Here is a 22,737-nt window from a genome sequence, read left to right as displayed (position 1 = left end):
TCCTTCCTTTAGTCTACCATTTCGAAATCAGGATCTGAATCTAAATCTACAGGATTTTCCGACGCTGTATAATGTGTGTGTGTGAGTTGAAGTTCGTGTTCATGTGTATACTTGTGTGTGTGTGTGTGTGTTAGAGTGGATCTGGTCCTGACATCTGTAGGCCTCTAGTAGGCCTCCTTCAGGCCTACTCCTTGACAAGCTCAGCCAGTCAGCTCAGCTTCCACATCCCTCCTGAGGAACTCAACTACAGGTACCTGGAGCCCTTTCATCATATAAATTTACATTAAATCATGATTCACCCTCTCATTATATACACTTACAGTATATCTATACATCCATGTTTACTAGGTACCCTCTCATTATATACATTTACATTAAATCATTATTCACCCTCTCGTTGTACACATGCACATTAAATCATTATTCTATTAAGTCTATGAAAACAGTATCGCTAATCTACAGGGTACCCTATAAACGTTCAGAAGAGTAAAAGCAAAGTACATTCAGTTTTTCTTTTCAGCTTTTGCTGTTTTTGACCTTGAAACTGGTTGTGTCTCAGACCCCATTTCTCGCTGGTGATGAAGACTACGTTCACGGAAGGCCTGATTCTCCACATCCGTGGGAAACAAAATGGGGCCCACGTGACTCTTTATATGACCAGTGGCAAGATAAGGCTAATTGTTGGGAATAGGAGCATCCATTACCATAAGAAGATAAATGACAACCACTGGCACAAGGTATGCAGGGTATTCCAGTGGGTTGAGGAAGTTAAGGAGAGGAGTTTCAGTTTGAGGCACACTGGGTAACATTATAAATATTCATATTCAAGAATGGAGATTAAACCAAAAATGGGTTGGTTCTGAGCGGACTGGACAGATATTCTGTTTATCACACATGCTCTGGCTCCAAAAAGTACTTATTGCGTAGAATCTGACTACAGTTTTATATGACACCCCTAACCCCGACACATTCTGGCTTAATTTCTGTGTGACGGAAGGGCATGCCGCATGAGTCCATAATATCCATGTTTTTCAACAGTCATCACTATTACCAGAATCAGAATAATTATCCGCATTTTAAGGCACAGTTCCCTGACCACCAATTCACGTGGTTTCAAAAAAGTTTACAGCTGAAGAAGACATTGGGCCTCATTCTCGAACGCAGTTAAGAAGACCATCTTGTGGGCCATCTTGTGGTTTTTTGAGGAATCGCATTTAAGAAAACTCTCGGTGTTAATGAATTTGTGAGAAATCGTTGGTGATTGCGTTCACATCAACTCTACAGATCCTCGGATTAAAGTATCATTAACAATTACGTTTCACATGTAGGCCTATAGTCATGATTCTACGAGGCACCGTGATGTCATAAAATAAATAAAAGGACAACACCAGAATGCTGCGCTCGTCTAGTGAGCGTCGTTTGGCACTGCCGTCTGTGCAAGTACGGCAATCCAGAATTTTCAAGTAGTTCCACGTTGGTGGAACGAACTGCCTAGCACTACCAGAGCAGGCGCGTCCCTCTCTACCTTTAAGAAGCTTTTGAAGACCCAACTCTTCAGAGAGCACCTCCCTTCCTAACTAGCACTTCGACTAGTGCTTAACTTGCACTTATAGCAGTTAGGCTACATTCCTGCACTTCGTTTTTATTTCGTTTTTCTATTTCTTATGTAAAGTAGTATTTATTGTTACACTAGGTCTCTATTGCTCGTAGCTTGACTGTTCTATCCCTTGTACGTCGCTTTGGACAAAAGTGTCTGCTAAATGACTAAATGTAATGTACACGAACACTGCAAATGTAAGTGAATAAATAAATAAGCACTAAACTCAATCACGTTGATATAGCTATAGTGGAATAGAATGGACACAACAGTCCTGCAACAGTCCATCTCTGCACCGTTCAAGTCATAGACATATATAGTTGAAGTTAGATCTGCGTTTACTCGACGGTGATGGCTTTCCGCTTTGACATGACTCGTTTACGAGTTGCTTTCGTGTAGATTCGGTCGATTCCGACTGCACACGTCACTACGGTTGCGTGCCCTTATAAGGAGCTGGCAGGGCGTGTATGTATGCAAATTCAGGAGCACGAGAACGCGCTTTCAATTTAAGAAAACTCTTCCGGGGGAGCACAGCCCAGAAAACTTCTGCTGCGTAGGACCACATTTTCAAGCGTGCATGAATTTGGCGGATGTCTTTTGCTTACGTTGTTTTTCCGAAGCCCGTAAGAAACATTTCAGAAGAAACTTCAGAAAATGTTCGAGAATGAGGGCCATTGTCCTAACGTGGGCCATCTTGTGGGCCATCTTGTGGTTTTTTGGGGAATCGCATTTAAGAAAACTCTCCGTGTTAATGAATTTGTGAGAAATCGTTGGTGATTGCGTTCACATCAACTCTACAGATCCTCGGATTAAAGTATCATTAACAATTACGTTTCACATGTAGTTCTATAGTCATGATTCTACGAGGCACTGTGATGTCATAAAATAAATAAAAGCACTACACCGGAATGCTGCGCTCGTCTAGTGAGCGTCGTTTGGCACTGCCGTCTGTCCAAGTACGGCAATCCAGAATTTTCAAGTAGTTCCACGTTGGTGGAACGAACTGCCTAGCACTACCAGAGCAGACGCGTCCCTCTCTACCTTTAAGAAGCTTTTGAAGACCCAACTCTTCAGAGAGCACCTCCCTTCCTAACTGGCACTTCGACTAGTGCTTAACTTGCACTTATAGCAGTTACATTCCTGCACTTCGTTTTTATTTCCTATTTCGTTTTTCTATTTCTTATGTAAAGTAGTATTTATTGTTACACTAGGTCTCTATTGCTCGTAGCTTGACTGTTCTATCCCTTGTACGTCGCTTTGGACAAAAGTGTCTGCTAAATGACTAAATGTAATGTACACGAACACTGCAAATGTAAGTGAATAAATAAATAAGCACTAAACTCAATCACGTTGATATAGCTATAGTGGAATAGAATGGACACATCTACATCCTGCAACAGTCCATCTCTGCACCGTTCAAGTCATAGACATATATAGTTGAAGTTAGATTTGCGTTTACTCGACGGTGATGGCTTTCCGCTTTGACATGACTCGTTTACGAGTTGCTTTCGTGTAGATTCGGTCGATTCCGACTGCACACGTCACTACGGTTGCCTGCCCTTATAAGGAGCTGGCAGGGCGTGTATGTATGCAAATTCAGGAGCACGAGAACGCGCTTTCAATTTAAGAAAACTCTTCCGGGGGAGCACAGCCCAGAAAACGTCTGCTGCGTAGGACCACATTTTCAAGCGTGCATGAATTTGGCGGATGTCTTTTGCTTACGTTGTTTTTCCGAAGCCCGTAAGAAACATTTCAGAAGAAACTTCAGAAAATGTTCGAGAATGAGGGCCATTAAGACTTGGGAACTCTATCAAATTCTCACCGAAGATGCTTGTGCTTTACATTAGGTTTCAGGAGCAAACCGTTTTTGCTGAAACACCGTTTTTGCTGAAATCATTCAGCTTTCAGGATGCACTGCAAAAAAAAACATCATTGATGCCATTACCAAGTTCTACCCAGATCATGCGCTAGGCATGAACAAAATGGTAATGTTTACTTCAGATGATGCTTCTGTCATGTTAGGCAGACATAAAGGAGCGGCTGCTTTACTGAAGCATAGAGGTAGAAACGCTACTCCTGTTTTAGTTATTTATTCTTTAGCACTGCATTAGCATTTTTCTTTCAAGGAAGTTCCACTTAGATGTTGTACCTGCTGAGAAATGACTAAACACCTTGGATACTTTTTTTTTATATATATATATATACTAGTGCTGTCAGTTTAACGCGTTATTAACGGCGTTAACGCAAACCCATTTTAACGCCGTTAATTTTTTTATCGCGAGATTAACGCGAATCTTTTTTTATTATTTTTTTAGATAAACATTCTTTTTGGCCTCGCAAACTGTGTACTAGGCGAACGTTACGGTTTGAGTGAATGGTGAGCGCGATACGGCGAAAATGGATGATAAAAAGCTTCTGAATGGAAAGTTTACTTTTAAAAGTTGTGTTGTGCAAAAGAAGCGAGCTTCACTGTTGTCTGAAAATGTCAACAGGCAGCTGGCTGAAAGCAAAGAAGTAGTAGGCTTACCTTTTATTGGTAACCTAACTGTTACGGTTCATTGTTTCTGAAATAAGAGGCCTGACTGCTATGTTCCCAGCAAACTTGAAAAAAAGAAAATATTAAGCCATGGTTTAACTGCACTATAGGCTGAGTCCTTGTTTACCTGAAATGTGCACTTTATAATTTTATTTTGTACCGCCCTGTTTGGCAATATTGGTTTTCAATAAAATAAAACATTTGCATAAAGCAAGCCAATCAACTTTTTCATGTTGATAAGGGCATTAAAATAAAAATAAAATGATGGAAAAAATAAATAAACGAAGGGACATTTAGAATAGATAAAAATTTGCGATTAATCGCGATTAATTTTGAGTTAACTATGACATAAATGAGATTAATCGCGATTAAATATTTTAATCGTTTGACAGCACTAATATATACGTATATCATTTTCAGTCATAACCAGTGAACCAGTCATAACCTCCCTAAACCTTATTGAAGTTCAACCAAAGATCATTTAAGTTCAACTAAACTGACTGGGAACATTTTAATGATGGTGTTTTACCAAAGTCCAGCCATTATAAAGGATATTGAATAAATATCAACCTTGTAGACATATTATATATATATATATAAGACACCAGAATTTCCCCACGGGATTAATAAAGTATTTATCTATCTATCTATCTATATTGATGCATTTGCTGTCATCTCTTTGAATCCCCTATGGCTAACGCAGGCTCGTGGTCATTTTCGGCAGGTCGCGTGGTTGCGAACTGCTCAGAGTGCTGAAATGTGCGCTCAGAAAAAAAAAAATTTGCTCAGTGCTGAAAAAAATTAGAGGGAACATTGCCTGTAACCCCTGTCACTCAGCTCTGGCTTCGGGCCAACCCTCTGCACAGGTGGACCTCAGTGTGGAGAAACACAGTTTTCACCTGCTGGTGGACAACCTGAGGGTGACCGACGGACAGCTACCTGCAGGAGAGGGAGCCGCCCTCACTCTCAGCTCACCTGTCTACCTGGGTGCAGACCTCACGACCCCAAACACAGAAGCACAGGTACCTCTTAGCTTACCTGTCTACCTGGGCGCAGACCTCACATCCCCCTTACACAGAAGCACGGGTACCTCTTAACTCTCATGTATACCTGTGCGCAGACCTCACGACCCCAAACACAGAAGCACAGGTACCTATTAGCTTACCTGTCTACCTGGGCGCAGACCTGAAGCACAGAAGCACAGGTACCTCCTAACTCTCTTGTATACCTGGGTGTAGACCACACACTTTCCAACACAGGCGCACAAGTGCCTCTTAGCTCACCTGTTTACAGGCACAGACCGTATGACCCCCAACAGAAACAGGTATGGTTGGAGGCAGACCCCTCTGACAGGACGTAGTCAGAGCACTGAGTTGTCTGGCGTTTACTATGGGTTAGTAGTGTCAGACATTAATCTGAGGTAAATTGTCACAGAATATATCAAAGACTTTATACTTAAAAGACTTAGTGCTTTTACATACATTTATAGACAGTTGTGTCTTTATGAAATTTACACTTACAAATTTGTGTTTGTTTTGGTTGTTTTTGTTTTGCAGAGGAAGTCCGTGCCCAGGGCTAGTGTGACAGGGTGCATTTATAATTTCAAGTTTTATAACGAGCTGGTGGGTGAGCCTCTGACCAAAGCAGGAATATCGCCGTGTTTCGACAGTAAAATGGGTCAGGGGTCTTTTTCTCTGGTGAAGGAGCTTACATGGCTTCCCGTGAGTGTTTTTTTTTTTTACATTTAGTACATTGGAGAACTAATCAGCTTTCTACTGTAAAATGACTGATGAAAAACCTTATGAGCAGTTAAAAATGTTCATATATTAAGAAGATAGAACATCGTCAGCAACTATCCCACTAGAAACAGTGGCTGAAAAAACTGTGCTGTGTTGTGATGTGTGTGGGCTTCAGAGACCCCTAAACTGTGGCGTGTTGTGATGTATTTGGGCTTCAGAGACCCCTAAACTGTGCCGTGTTGTGATGTATTTGGGCTTCAGAGACCCCTAAACTGTGCTGTGTTGTGATGTCTTTGGGCTTCAGAGACCCCTTTGATGGTGGATGCTGACTTCCACCTCACCTTTGCCGTCCGCCCTCGAGATGTACTGGGCTTACTTTTCCATGCAACAGGACACCACAGGCGAAGTATCAGTGTGTACCTACAGAACGACAAGGTGGGTGCCGGCTAACTCCTATTCAGTTAACCGAAAGAGGTGTACAGAAGCAAGAGTCAGAACTTAAATTTAAACGTGAAATTAAGCTATCAATGATGTCCGTTAGAACCCATGTTTCCAGTTATACAGGTAATATTTTATTTGCTGAGTAGGCTTATGTTGCCAAGTGTTTGGAGGTAACAATTGATTTGAGTGGAAATGAAGGCCAGTGAACATTGCCTTATCTGTTCTAGCTTCACTTTCCACTGAAATCATACATTGCCACCTAGTGGTTGGGAGAGAACAATTCACATGCTACACTGTACATTAAGAGTTTGTTTAGATGACATTTCAAATAATTGCTGAGGCAAATGATGGAGGAGGAGACTACACCGTGTCGATAGCTATCTCACACAACCTCTGTGACTCTTTCCACACTGTCTCAGGTAAACTACTCTACCCAAAAGCAAGAGATAGAACAGAAGAGATGTTTATTTATCTTACGGTCGGGTAGTGCTGCTTCGTTTCACCATTTCAATCTTCCGCAGTGTACAAACAGAAAAACTCCATCAAGCTGGAACTAGACTTTAAATCCAGACATGTCAGAGGACCTTTGGCAGCCTCCTACTCCAGCTCCCTGGACTCCTTGTATTTTGGGGGCATACCGGGTAACTCCACCAACCACACATCACACATGAACACACTATGCTAGTGCTACATGCCAGCTAACTTCACCAACCACACATCACACATGAACTCACTGTGCTAGTGCTACATATCCGGTAACTCCACACATCACACATGAACTCATTGAGCTAGTCTAGAGCTACATACCGGGTAACTCCACACATCACACATGAACTCACTGTGCTAGAGCTACATACCGGGTAACTCCACACATCACACATGAACTCACTGTGCTAGTGTAGTGCTACATTTAACCTGCTGCCTGTTTCTCTGTTTGACCTGAGACATGCATGCCACACACATCAGCAGCAGATCAGTTGTATGGTGTACAAGGTGTACTAGCCAATCAAACTCATTTTTGTCCACCATGTGAAAGCGTAGTATGAAAATATCAAAATGAGAAATAATGGTGAAAATAATGATTTGGTCCCTAAAAATGCGAAACGTTCCTTGTGCCGGTGAATTGAACTGAGCTTTAGAAATGATAGGTCCTCCCACAGAACCCTGCATCTTGGGGTTCTGAGTAGAATCTTTAGGGCTCTATTGAAGTATAACCTCCTTGTTCTTGCAAATGAAATCCTGTCATCTACCTTCGTGAAGCTTGTCATTTACCTGTATACCGGTATTACCGGCACCATGCACCTGTATTTGTCATGTACCTGTATTCTGCTCCTCTCGTTTGATGAATGTTGTCATCATTGCCACCGCAGGGGACCTCCAGGCTCAGCACGTCCCAGTGAGGCGGTCTTATGTGGGCTGTCTTCGGGACGTGTGGCTGAACGGAGAAGACGTCTCGCTTGGGTCCCTCTACACGCCACTCGCCCTCTACACGCCACTGCAGGGGTGCCCTGTAAACTAAGGCCATCTGTGTGACCCCAAGAGATCCAGCTCCGCCATTTAGACTGAGAAACATCCTTGATCCATATATATATATATACACGCACACACACACACACACACACACACACACACACACACACACACACACACAACCTCTCTGCTACACACGCATTTAGACTGAGAAACATACTTGATCCTTATATATGCACACACACACACACCAACACACACACACACACACACACACAGAGTCTTTGAAAATCAGGTCCTGCTGATAAAAGATGGCGGCGAGCGAGGAGCTTTACCACAGATGGAGGAATGGGATCTGCTCACGAGCAGCAGAGGAGCGTTAGAACAGCAGGATTAGATTAGGAAATCTGCATTATGATTTTCTACAAATGAATAGAGATGCATTACTAAATGTTTTGAGACCTAAACTGTCTTAACCTTAATGAATGAATGAATGAATGAATGAATGAATGAATGAATGACCTAAACTCACCTTTTTAAGTCTTTCTAGCATCCTTGTTCTGGCATTTAAAATCACAGCATGTGTTCAGTAAACCTTTAGGGAACTTATTGTGGCAAAATAAATTGCATTTCACATTCACATTCCTCATTGTTTACATTTATTGGACATTTGTACGTGTTGTGTTCATTTTTTGAGTATTACCTAATTGTTATTAAATGACCTTTCAAAAGAAGTAATACAATTGATTGTGTATAATCTCTGCACTCTCCATGACAAAAGGGAGTGAACTAGTCCACCATCCACCATCAACCCCAAGCCAGCAGGAAATCATCAGCACACGCACACACACACACACACACACACACACACATCCCATGGCAGTACAACTCCAGTACGTAGTACTTGAACGAGAGACACACCCACATCACATCCCATGTCACGGCAGTAAAACTCCAGTGCGTAGTTCTGGTCTCTGGTGCTACATACCTCATATTTAGATACATACTTCACCTTTAGATACATAACTCACCTTTAGATACATACCTCACCAAACCTCACCTTTAGATACATACCATGCATATCATACATAGGTTTTCAGTAATAAGGTTGTCAACAGCATGGTCTCATTTTACCAGCACAAATACCACATTATACATATTAAATATGTGAGGTATCCACTTTGAAGGGATAAATATGATTTTATTCAGTTTAATCTCATAACTGAATGACACCTCAAATACCCGCTCACCAAAAATCAAGATTATATTTATTCAAACAAAAAGCAGACTTAATATATGGACATGTTTCAAAATGCATATGAAATATTTCTATTTATAATAATTCTAAGTAAGCATTGTTTTGTAGAATGTTAGTATGCATGAATAAGAAATGTTTTATAGTATATTCTATATGTAATAATGAACAATGATGGTTGTGGGCAGTAAAATGAAACAGGCATTCTGTTGGCCCTCCATCAGAGGTCCTTCTTCCTCCAACCCTGATGAATTAGCATCACACCATCTTGACTGTGAAGTCACTGGGGTAGCCCATCTGAATCAGCTTTTCCCTGATCTGCAGTAACCAATCAGACAAGTCTGCTATGTTTCCATATCTTACTGTACAATGGGATTTTCTTCACAATGTATGGGTATTATTACAAAGATGAAAAAGATTTATATTTGAAATGTCAGGTTACAGCAGAGTTCATAGTAAAACGTAGGCACTTACTGACAGTATGTAATATATACATGTATGTGAATACAGAAAGAGATTATATAAGTATGAGTATATGTGTTCGCATTGCATTCAGTTACATTCTTCATATGCATTCATGTGGAAATGGGTGTATGCTATTTGAGACACAGCTCATGTGTTGAATTAAAAGAAAATAAGAAATAGAATTAAACAGGCATTCTGCTGGCCCTCCAGCAGAGGTCATTCTTCCTCCGTCCTTGGTGAGTCAGCATCACACCATCTTGACTGTGATGTTACTGGGGTGGCCCATCTGAATCAGCTTCTCCCTGATCTGCAGTAACCAATCAGACAAGTCTGCTATGGTTCCATCTCATACTGTACAATAGGATGTTCTTCACAATGTATGGATATTATTACAAAGAGTCTTTAACAATCTGTGGCAATTCCAATGTTATTAACTATTTTTTGATAAGAGATGCACACCTAATATATACATTAATTAATTTAGTATAAGATTTTATTGAAAGCAACGTGTTACCTAGTTTTCCATCAGTATTTATATAATATATGCACGTGTGTGTTGCTGTGTGTCGTTGTGCAACAATAAAACTGACTGAAGTCAGCCTTGTTTGTTTTGTTTGTTTTTGTTTGTATTTACATTTTTACATTTAGTCATTTTAGCAGACGCTTTTATCCAAAGCGACTTACAATGTATACACATTTTACACTGATGGCACACTGCACATCAGGAGCAATTAGGGGTTCAGTGTCTTGCTCAAGGACGCTTCGACAGGGAATCGAACTAGCAACCTTTTGTTTACTAAACGACTTCTCATTTGTCTTCACATTTGTCCCATGAACATGGTGTTGCTAGCATTGTAGCTACTACAAGAAGAGAAGTTTTGTTCCTGGGAACTAAACCCCACGTCCGTGTGTTTTACGAACACTGCATTGAGCAAAAGCACTGGAAATAGTGTTTTATACACATTTTAAATATTAAATAAACAATAAACAACTTTTATTTGACGCAAAACAATCAGCCGATAATGACAGTTCTTTCTCACTGTGGGGTTGTTCATATGTTCGTCCTCATAGTTCAATCTGATAAAGTGACAATACTCTTAGATAAGCACATGTTATCAGAGCTAGTCACCTGTTGAGCAATATCAGATGGGGAGAGCTCTCTCTGGAGTACGACCTTCAGCCTGAGCCTCTGCTGGAAGCGTGTCTTGGGTTCTGTGACAAATGAACAGAGGACTTCATATTAACTAACACAGGAACAGCAGAGATTGCACTGCTTATTCTAACTGGGTTAAATTTTCAGATAACTAAGTGAGATGAATTCTACACCCCATACCTCTGCTAAAAAGACTTTGTGTGTGTGCAACTTCCAATAACACAAATGTATTCCTCACATTCATACTTTATCAAAGTCAGATTAATTCTCCACCCGCTATGTCGTGGAACTCTGCTGAGATGACACTATCCAGTGTAATTATCCCCTAAAAACACTTCCAAAATATTCGGCTGCTAAAACACTGTCTGGTGGTACACTGAGGTAATATTCAACCCATTATTTTTTAACCTCACAAATTTAGGTTGCCAATATCCAATATGGATGTCCATTGTCAGTGTGGCCAATGTATGTTCACGCACTTTGCTCTTAATTAAGGTGAGGGGTGCTGCATCCCACAACACCACTTGGTATATAGAAATACCAGAGGTGGAAAAAGTACTGAAATATTCTACTCAAGTAAAAAGGTTTGTCTTGACACATATCCTGATTATTGTACTCGTATTCTTCTCTGTCAGTGGCCCCTTGTAAACGCAGTATTACTATAGATGCTGACTAGCCTGACGTTGTCATACTCATAATTCTAGTCAGAATATGAGTCTGATACTGCTCCATTGGGCTGTGATTATGGGGCGTGTTTCAACCGAACCAGGAAAAAAAATGCCTCTTCGCTCAATTGGATAGACCTACAACCAATCAGCTCTCCAGCGGCAGCCATGTTTGTTGAAAACAAATTCAACCCAAGCGCTCTTTGGTGACGTGGTTGATTACGTTACTGTTGATCATCTGTCCATCATCGTATAAAGCCCGGCCTGACAATTTGATTGGTACGAACAGCTCTGGAGCAGGCATAGTTCCGCCCCAACGGAGCAATGCCAGACTGAACTTCCCGAACTCAAATGTTGTGGGCGGGGCTAAGTTCGGCTGGCACCCAGGCTAGATGCTGATAGCTCTATTCGTGAAATGATGAAATGCAGTGGAGACTGAGTCTGCATGTTCTCAGGATGTAGGTCCAAACGGTACCATTTCATAAAGGTGTCTGAAGTAAATAAATGGGATGCTCAGCTCACCTGGCTGCGGTTCTGGCAATCCTGAGGTGTTTGTACCTGCGAAAGTATATTGGACCCCATCATGGGGACAGCTGTTACATCACACAGCATGTCATCACTGTGACTGATCATGTGACTTAAAGAGAATCGTGAAAAATAAACAGATGAAATCAAATGATGCTCACAGCTGAAGCTGGTTGACTGGAGCGTGGTCAAGAAGGCCCATCGTCCCTGGACGTTGACATTGCTGGAGGTCTTTAAGTTGACAATGTCAATACTGTTGTTTGGATAACAGGTGCGTAGAGACCCGTAGAGGGTTGAACTGATAGTGTCATATCCAATCTGGATAGGTATTAGAGCAAAATACAATGTTAGAACTTTTCAAATGACAAAAGCAAAAAACAAACAAAATCAATCCGTGATTATCTTACCTGCACTTGATACACTGGAGTTGGGGCAATGTCACCGTAGTTCATTAAGATGAAAGCCAGTTTACTGTCAGAAATCAAAACCACCTGGAAGGTGTTCTCCTGAAAACCCAATCCAGTGATGTAGTAAGTCTAGTGTAATGTATTCATGATAAAATGCCATTTAATTTGTTTTAATTCTCAAAATGTGAGGTGTTTAAAACCAACAAGCACATCACACACTAAGAGGCTGTGCCATTGGTCCACGCTTCAACACTTGAGAAATTAGAGCCTTTAAAGACTGTGTGTGTGTGTGTGTATGTGTGTGTGTGTGTGTGTGTGTGTGTGTGTGTGTGTGTGTGTGTGTGTGTGTGTGTGTGTCATTGGTCCACGCTTCAACACCTGAGCAATTAAAGCCTTTAAAGACTGGATGTTTTGTGTTTGCTGGAAGTGGTTGAGTCAAACCGTACACACATGCACAGTTGTCATTAGTGTGCGTGTGTGTGTGTGTGTGTGTGTGTGTGTGTGTGTGTGTGTGTGTGTGTGTGTGTGTGTGTGTGTGTGTGTGTGTGTGTGTGTGTGTGTGAGAAAGTATGTGTGTGTGTAATAATGAACTTAATGAATATGCAAATTACCCATGGAAATGACCCATTTCTACAACAAAAGCCTTTTACACACAAAGTGACAATGCAACACATACTTCACTACATCTTATAGCACCTAAGTGTGCATATTTGAAGTATACATTATGGTGTTCACATTACAATTTCAGCAGTACCATACGGAATGTGAATCTGAGAAGGATTTGTAGTGTCTGCACTTGCAGTTGTATGTGTTGATTTAGGAATAATTTCCTCCAAATTAACAAAGGGTACTTACCGTCCCTGTATTTGGATAATAGGCCACTCTGTCCCAAGTGGCCACAAACACCCAGGAAGCAGTAAAAGTCACATTGGGGAAGTAGGAGCTGATGTCTTGAGTTGCGGTTTGAAGAGCATCACCGCTAGTATACTGCTGATAGGAAATGTTCCCTGATTCACGATTGTCTAGATCTGTCCAGAAGGGGGCGATAATGTCCATGGTGGAGTTTGCAGGGAACTCATGCGTCACGTATTGGGAGAGTGACTGATTGAATGTGATGTGCCCATGGTGATTCACCTGAAGAAGAAAAAAACACTGTAAAGGAACTGTTTTTTTTTTATCTTTCAGAATTTGTTTACATTTTACGGTGAGAGTCTGGGATTTGGAACCCTTACGAAAATTTGCTGGTACATGCGACCGAAGAAAGGTAACGGGCGTAGCAGGGGAATGATGGGGGAGCTGCCATCGAGAATACGACTGCTAAAAGTGTCACCGGCAGCTGATCCAAATGGGTAAAATATACCTAAAGGAGTTATTAGATTAACAAATGACAATCGGTGAAAATGTCCCATGAACATTTCCTGGATTACAGTCGGAGGTAGCCATAGGTTGTAAAATGTTTACATATCATGGCAGACAGCTAATAAGATGGAATAAGATGTGTCGGCCTACTTACCCTGTGTAGTGTGGCGCCCACCTGTTGGGGAAACACGAAGACACGAGTCAAGAGATTCACACACTCATTCCATGCTAACTTACTTTTTACGCTAAAGTAGCCTAAATTGCTATTGTACCAGCAGAGGTGTGAAAAGTACTGAAATATTCTACTCAAGTAAAAGTACCTTTACTTTGGTTAAATTTTACTTAAGTACAAGTAAAGTTACCTATCTAAAAATCTACTCAAGTAAAAGTAAAAAGTAGTTAATTTACAATGAACTTTAAGTATAAGTTACTTAGTTACTTCCAACAACTTGACTGGGGTAGCTGGGGTAGTTATTTTTAATTAAAGGAAAATCTTTACAAATGTAAGTGCAATATTGACATTAAACATGTCAAGTTGTCAACACAACATTTAGGACCTTTCGGGAGGTATAATGTGCCAATTTAGCTCAGACCATCCCATAAAACATTTTCAAATACAAAAATTCCCTTCAACGACATTGTTAAAAAGGCTGCCTCCACAAGCTGCATCCAGCTGTGCACCCCACTGTGCGGTCCACTCACGGGATCTTGGGTCTATGGAGAGGTCACCCAATCAATTGATCCCAGGATTCCATGGGGCTCATGCACAATGGAAATTCACTGACCATTTGGTTACCCCCATGCTGGGTTTCAAGGTCCCCCCCCAGATCATGCCCTGACATGCCCCTCATTCCCCCTCTCCCCTATATAAGCTTAACCCACCTCTGGCCAGCTGTGGGTCAAGAGAAGCTGGAGAGGAGCGTCAAGTAGTTGGACAATTCAATCAGACATTCGCGATCATTCATACCGTGCGTCAATGAAAGAGTGAGTGTTTCGTTGTTGTATGTGTAATGTAGCGAGTCTGTTTTATATCAGTGTATATCATATATGTAAGTTTATGTAGTGTGGTAATTATACTGTCTTGTTATGTTTCACTCTTTTACCGTTAAGCAAGAGTTACCGTTGTTAACGGAGGAGTGGAATGTTCACCGTAACGCTGTTAAAGGGACAGAGCCACATTTATATCAGAGCCATCATAATCACCAAGCAATCCCGTTAAAACAACAACATTCATCCGGGAGGGACAGAAAAGGCCCAAGCATCTTCCTACGAAGCCAGAAACTGGACACCTAGCCATGGCCCGGGACTGGAAGATGCTTGGTGATATTGGCCAGCAACTCATTTTTCCACCTGAGATTGCTTCTACCAACCTTAGGCCAGACATGGTACTCTGGTCCCCATCACGAAAGGCTGTGTACATCATAGAGCTCACAGTCCCGTGGGAAAACTCTGTTGAAGAGGCCTACAAGCGTAAGAAACTGCGTTACACAGAGTTGGCAGCAGACGCAACTCAGCGTGGCTGGAATGCAAAAGTCTGGCCAGTTGAAGTGGGATGCAGAGGATTCGTGGCTTCTTCCACTATCAGGTTGCTAAAAGAGCTTGGAATCCATGGACAGGCTCTGCGGCAGACCGTCAGAGCAGTTTCTCAAGCAGCTGAAAGAGGCAGCCAGTGGATCTGGATCAAACGGAAGGACCCTTGCTGGGCTATAACTTCATGACCCCCCACCCCCACCTGAGAACCCAATTCAGATCCCTCCAACTTGAGGAGGGCATATGAGGTATGCGGTCAGCTGTAGGGCTGGCTCAGGGAAGAAGACGCCCCTGCCTTGCATAGTCCCGTGGGAAATCTTAATTGGGCATGGGACACAAGCTAAGGCTTGATCACCCTTTAGCTGGCCACCTTTGATGAGGGTGTTTAGTGATTAAAGGCCGAAACACCCACTGATTCGAAGGCACACTACTGAGGATGGGTCCCAAAATTGACATCTTAACCAGTCTAAGAATTAAACCTCCCATGCCACTCTGTCAACAACACGGTAAATCTCGTGCGTGTGCATACCATCTATTGGCACAATGGACAGTTTTAACATCTCGTCCCGTGTTTTATGATTCTTTTGTATATACTGTTTCATCTTCATCGTATAATTGTTAATATTTGTATATATTTGTTATTCATGTCATTTATAGAAAGCACGGTCTTCAATCATTCAAGGATTCATTGTTGGATATAAGTCCTTTACACGGATAGTTATATTCACGTTTCATCATCATTGTCATGATCATCATTCATTCATATTCATCCGTCAATCATTTCTTGCGAGTGTGTGTGTGGAAATTAAACAACGTTCTTACTACATCATTTGGACATTGACATCATTTCTATGTTCTAACCGGACAACCTGTGGCGATTGGCACATAGTCTATCATCATTCATACAGCACCTTTTGGGATTTATTCAATCACATATCCCCTATTTTATAAACACAACAGTTATAGTGCAAATCAAGGTCGCTAGTGTTTGGACCTCCAAAACCACTCAAATAAAACCAAAATTAACCAAAATGTAAGTGTGAGGGCACTTGTTTTAAAGACAGAACTGAGGAATTATTTGATAGCAGACTGTGCTTTTTATGTAATAATGAGACATGAACCACATGACGGCAGCAATACAAAACGTATGTGTGTAAGGTTGTTAGAGCACCTGTAGTCGTTGTTAAAAACTGATCTCCTAAAAAGCAAATGTGTAAGATAGCATAATATGCGAACGTACTGTAGCTTGCTCACCTTTTTAACAAGTTGGAACAGGCAAAGGCTATCTAACAAGCTTTCAGTTTGGAATTGTGCGAAACTACTATTGAATATACCAGTAAAACGACCAGTATCTCAATTAACTAAGTTAAAGATCTGCTATTTAGGCCGTAAGGGGTCTGTAACATTATATTTAAGGGTCAGATGCGCATTAGGATGCGACGCATCAGTGTCCACGCAGTGCTCCACTGCTTGTCTAGGCGCTGTTTTTAGTATCTCCATAGTGTTTGTGCAACTCATTGGGTGGAAGGCCTTTATTTTTGAAGTAATATACAGCATGACGTCCCGCACAATTTGTAGACACCTTGAAGAATATGTCAGTTCAAGATGTTTGTTCATTCAGGAAAAAACTGCAAATGTTACCCGGATTTTGGAAGAAAATTAGAGACGCATCACAAAGCAAATAGCTATTTTCGCAGTTTATGGAACCATAAAACTGAAGCTAACAATAGCAAATTGACAACAACTACCTTAGCCCGTCAGAAAGTAACGTTATTCATTGATAATCCTGTCACTCCTTGCCGTTGTATTAATGTTTCGTCACTTTAACCAGCGTCAATCGGTTGATCGGTTGATTTTTTTTACTTTTTACGAATGTGATTTCCAATGTAGTGAAGTACAATACTTAAATACTTACAATACAGTAAAAATCTACTTAAGTAAAAGTTAAATTACCGATTTAAAAAACTACTGAAAAAATTACAAAGTACACAAAAAAACGACTCAATTACAGTAACGTGAGTAAATGTAATTCGTTACTTTCCCCCTCTGTTAGTTACATCGCTTACTTGGAGTGGTTGGAGCAGGGTTAGTTAAATGGCTTAAGGCAGATTCATGGTCATCCGTTTTCGGAGACACGGAGACACAGAGACACGGAGAGCCCTCTCTGACGTTGCAAACCCTCTCTGAGCACCTCTCCGTGGCCTGACGTGCACCTCCCAAATTTTTTAACTATCCCACTCCGTCAATCCGTCAATACATCGCTGTTTACCTTGTGGGTAGTAGTATGCCAACATTAGATAGTTGGCTCAGACACCTCGCAAATCCCCTCAGATGTATTTTTCAGTTACAATAATGGGGTTTTTACATTGCACAATGTCTATTTCTCTGTAACTTTTAATGTAAAAGGATAATGTGGTGTCCGATCACAAATTACCGCGAGGTACCAGAAAATGTCGAAGTGGAGACAGCCGATTGTAGAGTATTTCAGTAAGGTTTATTGCAGATCTTAAACCACAATAAGAGAATGAATTCGAAGACGCTCTAACAAAAATATCTCCCGCTTAGGCATTTAAACTTAACATGACACTCCCCCTAACGCCTCAACTGGCTGACTGCTCAACCAATGAAACCTATGACCTCCCCGTTGACTCCACCAATCAGAAACCTATCATAGTACCTCGAAGACTCACCCTTTATTTATCGTATGACAAAGCAGCCCCGTCTTCCCATTCAAATAATATTCCTAACTCCTTTGTTTTATACTGAATTAGATAAACCCATACTAAACCTACTTATTTACTACTAACATTCCTACAATAACCATAAATGAAAACGAGTCCGTCGAGGCAACTGCGTGACCACGGAGTAACGGAGTGGTAGAAGTATATTTCGGCCTTTACGGCTGACTCACACCTTTGCGTCGCAATGCGTTGATCCAACGGATGACGAGGAGGAGTCTGGCGCATGGGGTTGTGTTGATAACAGAAACGTTTATAGTGAGATTGACAGGTCAACAAACCAATCATGCCGCTAGCGAGCTGTTCACCTTGTGGGTAGTAGCATGCTAACATTAGATAGCTGGCTCAGACACCTGGCAAATCCCCTCAGACGTATTTTTTAGTTACAATAACGGGGTTTTTACATTGTACAGTGTCTATTTCTCGGTAACTTAAAAAAAAATGTAAGCAAAAAAAAGTCAAACAAACAACTTTTAGGTACAAATATGACCATCTACGGAGTTTGGTCCGCCATCTTTTTTTTTAGCTTCACACTCTTTAGATGTGAGTGTAGGTACACCTGGAATTCGTCCATTGTGTTTGACTTTAATTAGTAACTTGCGTATGGTTTCTTCCGGTACCTACGTAAACACTCCCCTATCATAAAAATGTAACCTGATGCATTCTTAACGTCCTTTCCTGGTGTTCTCTCTCTTCACCTCTCTCCCTCCCGGCATCGACCGAGGAGCAAGCCTCTTTGACCTCTCCTCACCTCAGGCATCGCCTGCACACGGTGAAAAACAACTCTCTTTGTTCTCTCGCAACAAAGACAACTCACTTCTTACGGCCGACACACGCCTAAGATCTCTCAGTCAACAAACTGCTAAGTGAGACGAAGTAAGTTTAACGAAAGCAGCTAACAATAGACCTGCTAGCTAACTCTACACAACGGGAACAGAAGGCAAACTGCAGCGTTCCGAGCAATCAAATCCTCCGACCTAAACTGCAGTGAAACAGAGACATCACAGCAAGGACACCTTTCTCCATCTACGAACAGCATCATCTCTTCTCTGCCTCATCTACGTCGGATCCGCACGCCTTTTCTCAAAGGACTGGTAAACTCTGACATTAACTGGGCATTTAGCTATCCTAGCTATTCACAACCTGGCTAAGCATAAGACTGTTTACCTGCCATTGTTCATGTGTTTCATATGTTTTGTTTACTGAACGTAACTGTTTATATATTTTCATTGTTAGTTGGTAGTTGGCTTCGCCACACCATCTAAGGGTTATCGTTAGGATTGCTTCTCAGACACATCGGGTCTTGCATGCATCACTAACCATTTCCCTCTTCTAACATGGCATCTTAATCGCGCACGATTACATATACATTGGCCTTCACATAGCCACACACGCAAAGAGAATACTCGAACTTCGCGCTGCACATAGGCTTGTCCTTTTTCCACATCACATGTATGTTCGCGTACGTGCACACACATGCACGCGGAACTACGGTGATCAAACAAAGGAACACACACACATTCTTTTTGGCACGCTCCTAACAGCGCAACCCCGAGCCCACAAGCTCACACACACACACACTCCCTCTCTGTTACACACACACACATACTCCTTCAGTCCATTAGTTTGTTACATTTAGTTATTTTCTTATCATTGTGTAAATAAATACTTTGATTATATACACTGGTCTATTTAATGTTACACAAGAATGGACGTTGCCAACCTCTTCTATTCAGAACTCCAATGACCTTCAGCCATACTATTAGTAAGGTAACTTTGGTTGTAGTTATTAATTTAATTATTAATCAGTTCCAAATTGATAGTATAATATATTTAATGAGACTGATATATTTAATGAGACTGATTTGTGGATTATCATTATTTTGACCACTGTGGAGGACACTACACTTTGTGTGGCGCCCCCTAGGTGTTCAATTTAATTGATCTGCCTTTGTTTTGAATGGTTGATGCCTGTCCAATCGGGTGAGATTACCAACATATTGTTGCTGTTGCAAGGACAGCACCAGTGTGTCTTGGTGGCCCTCGTGAAGACGGTATCACAATTTACACACAATTGCACCCACATTCACCCGGTGCCTGCTCACAGGGTAAGGTACCTACATAGTTTGGTACTCCCATGTGAGGCTGGTACCAATTTAACCTACATGAGCATAAACGCGATCTGATTGGCTAGCCCCTGTGCTGTCGTATTTGCATGAAATGCGATTTAATTGGCTGACGCATGCGTTGCCTCTCGAAAAGTTGAACATTTTTCAACTTTCAACGCAAGCAATGCACACAACGCAAAGCAACGCAACGCAACGCAACGCAACGCAACGCAATGCAACGCAATGCAACGCAACGCAATGCAACGGAACCCAACGGAGCAACAATTAAGTTCGGCAAAAGATGACGTCACCCCATTCAAAGTGAATGGGGATCCGTCAACGATAACGGACCAATGCATTCTAACGCAACCATTACATGGAGTGGTTGGAGCAGGGTTAGTTACATTGCTTACTTGGACTGGTTGGAGCAGGGTTATTTAAATCACTTACTTGGCGTGGTTGGAGCAGGATTAGTTACAGCAGCAGGAATTGTTGCAGTTGTTACATCTGTGTGGCGTATGGAGATATGTTTTAGATAATAGATATGAGAGATGAAAATCTTTTCCCAAGGGAAACAATGGTGAATGTAAAATGGACACAAATACACTATAGTAACTATATCAGAAAAGAGCATTTTACCTGCACAATATGCCAGAGAGCAGGTAAGAGGGTCCACTAGTTTGTAAACGGTGTAGTTTCCTGGACACGCTTTCATCTGGATAGGTGGTGGTTTGAAATCACAGCAGCCATCCAGCCAGTGCCCACACACCTCTCTGGTCACGATGCCATCTTCCGGGCGAGGGTGTGAACCATTCAGCCATAGAGGTACATCGGTACCGCAGCGCTTGTCAGGCACACACACATTAGGTATCAGAACACTCGCCTCCTGGTGGAACATGCGGTACCAACCCTGCCACTGGACGTCACTGTCACACCTTGTCACTGACCGGTCCAGGTTGGTGGTGGCCCTCCAGGTGTCATTCAGCACAGTGTAGGTATGACAAGGATCACTCTCGTCATATAAGGTGGGTTGCAGGAAATGTAGAACTATTATGGGATTCAAAGAAGCAAACACACACACTCACAAACATAGTAATAGTCATCACTCCCAGTTTTTAATCACCTCCATTTCTCCTGCTCTAGGCTGGGCCAAATCCATGCAGAGTCGCCTGTTATCTGGCTTGCATGTCTGAAAGCATTACATCACTAAATATGCCCTATGATAGCACTCCTCCAAACAGCTTATACATTCATGAACAATTGATGATACATCATCTGAATTTCAGTAGTATATGCAAAATACTCCAACAAAATAACCCTTTAAGCCCTGTGAAATGTACTAACCCTTTAAGCCCTGTGAAATGTACTAACCCTTTTAGCCCTGTGAAATGTACTAACCCTTTAAGCCCTGTGAAATGCACTAACCCTTTAAGCCCTGTGAAATGTACTAATTAAACTACATTACATCTCCTTCTATCCACAACACAACCCCAGATCACTGGAAATTATCACTGGCTATTTGGCTGTGATAGTAATTTTTATACCATATATTTGAGATATGATCAGTCCAGGAAACAGGTTTAATCTTGTACAATGATGCGCATTCAAGAGAGAGAGAGACAGATGGTTCACTCAACAGCTTTTCCTAAATCTCTTTCTGATCAGCCATTGTAACCTTTCAGTTTATATGCCCTCTGAGTATAAGGGGTGTCACCTTGTATTCATGAAGCCCAGGGCCATCAAGGCACTTTGACTTGACCAAGAGGAAGGGAGTGAGACCACTTATCATCACACCTCACTTATCACACCTCACTCAGGTCAAACCAACATAAGTATATTCAACCAGAAATGCTTACATTCTAGCCTAAATCCAAATAACAGCAACAGTTATAACTATATATAAGATGCATTGAATTATTGACTATGGTATATCATTCTAAACTCTGAACCTTAAATTCTGATTCCTTTAGCTGTTTGGGGACATGTACATCCTAAATGGTGTACTTTGGGTTCTGATGGAAAGAGATGTTCATCAGGAAGAGAACAGAGCAGAATCTTACACAGTATCAGGCAAACAGGAACACCCATGGTAGCCAGATGGTAGATGTGTCTTCTCTAACCAACCTCTGTAATCATACACAAACACAGGCATTAGGCTAGTTTCTGTCCATGTAAGGCCTGTCCGGTGGCTAATGCCATTGTTCTTGTAGGCTGTGAGTTGATTTTGCCCTATTCAAATCAGGTACAACTAAAAATAAAGACACTTCATACTTCACCCAAAACTGACACATGCTGCCAGAACTATAGCATATGCTCTCTCCCATTAAACTACCTCATCATTCAATGTACAATGAACTAAAATACACAGACAACATACACAGACAAAATGCACACATTATGCTGTATCCTCTGCACAGTTTAGTGTTGCATTCCAAAAGAAATGAAAAACATATGGCACCTCGTACATATTGTAATACAATATGCAAGTATGAAATTCATCATATATGCCTCAAGACGGCTCCATTTTACATTTTCTCTGGTATATTACAGTATAGTAAAAAAAACAGTGTGCAGACACTTTTCTACAGTAAGTGAAACAACAACACACGAGACTAGCACTAGAAGTGTCCTGCAGCCCTAATGCTGATCCATGGTGAAAATCTTATGAACTTCACATTTACCGTATCGCAAGATTCTCCCTTGCATGGAAACTTTAGAAAAAATCTTTAGCACATCTTATCCACCCCTA

At 41.5% G+C, this 22,737-nt stretch overlaps 2 protein-coding genes and 1 long non-coding RNA gene across 3 annotated transcripts; 2 read left to right on the top strand and 1 right to left on the bottom strand.

Moving 5' to 3' along the window:
- The first annotated feature begins 651 nt into the window (after nt 1-651).
- Nucleotides 652-6,150, top strand: LOC116218129 (laminin subunit alpha-3-like). The gene is made up of 3 exons (XM_031558677.2): nt 652-737; nt 5,000-5,155; nt 5,690-6,150. Exons 1-3 carry the CDS (start codon nt 654-656, stop codon nt 5,879-5,881), a joined length of 432 nt encoding a protein of 143 aa, XP_031414537.2. The 5' UTR covers nt 652-653; the 3' UTR covers nt 5,882-6,150.
- Nucleotides 6,151-6,652: 502 nt separating this feature from the next.
- Nucleotides 6,653-8,119, top strand: LOC116222864. Its single transcript, XR_004164813.2, has 3 exons — nt 6,653-6,732; nt 6,835-6,954; nt 7,684-8,119. It is a non-coding gene; the product is annotated as an uncharacterized LOC116222864 (long non-coding RNA).
- A 3,653-nt stretch (nt 8,120-11,772) lies between these two features.
- LOC105909089 lies at nt 11,773-22,197 on the bottom strand. The gene is made up of 9 exons (XM_031557848.1): nt 22,049-22,197; nt 20,628-21,035; nt 20,439-20,495; nt 13,767-13,787; nt 13,486-13,613; nt 13,109-13,387; nt 12,254-12,352; nt 12,008-12,164; nt 11,773-11,879 (listed from the first exon to the last, which is right to left on the bottom strand). Exons 1-9 carry the CDS (start codon nt 22,074-22,076, stop codon nt 11,773-11,775), a joined length of 1,284 nt encoding a protein of 427 aa, XP_031413708.1. The 5' UTR covers nt 22,077-22,197.
- Between the last annotated feature and the right edge of the window lie 540 nt (nt 22,198-22,737).

Source organism: Clupea harengus, chromosome 1 (genome assembly GCF_900700415.2).
Source record: "Clupea harengus chromosome 1, Ch_v2.0.2, whole genome shotgun sequence".
Lineage (NCBI taxonomy): Eukaryota > Metazoa > Chordata > Actinopteri > Clupeiformes > Clupeidae > Clupea > Clupea harengus.
The sequence above is the reverse complement of the archived record's forward strand: the minus strand, read 5'-3'. Positions and strand labels throughout refer to the sequence as shown.

Bases quoted from the DNA above. Each gene is read 5' to 3' on its own strand.
- LOC116218129 (XM_031558677.2), top strand. From the start codon at position 654: ATGACCAGTGGCAAGATAAGGCTAATTGTTGGGAATAGGAGCATCCAT. The intron at 738-4,999 runs GTATGCAGGGTA...CCCTCTGCACAG, and splicing joins ATGACAACCACTGGCACAAG to GTGGACCTCAGTGTGGAGAA. The intron at 5,156-5,689 runs GTACCTCTTAGC...TTTGTTTTGCAG, and splicing joins CCCCAAACACAGAAGCACAG to AGGAAGTCCGTGCCCAGGGC.
- LOC105909089 (XM_031557848.1), bottom strand. From the start codon at position 22,076: ATGGGTGTTCCTGTTTGCCTGATACTGT. The intron at 20,496-20,627 runs GTAAAATGCTCT...TACGCCACACAG, and splicing joins CTCTCTGGCATATTGTGCAG to ATGTAACAACTGCAACAATT. The intron at 13,788-20,438 runs GTAAGTGATTTA...TTTCCCCAACAG, and splicing joins TCCTGCTCCAACCACGCCAA to GTGGGCGCCACACTACACAG.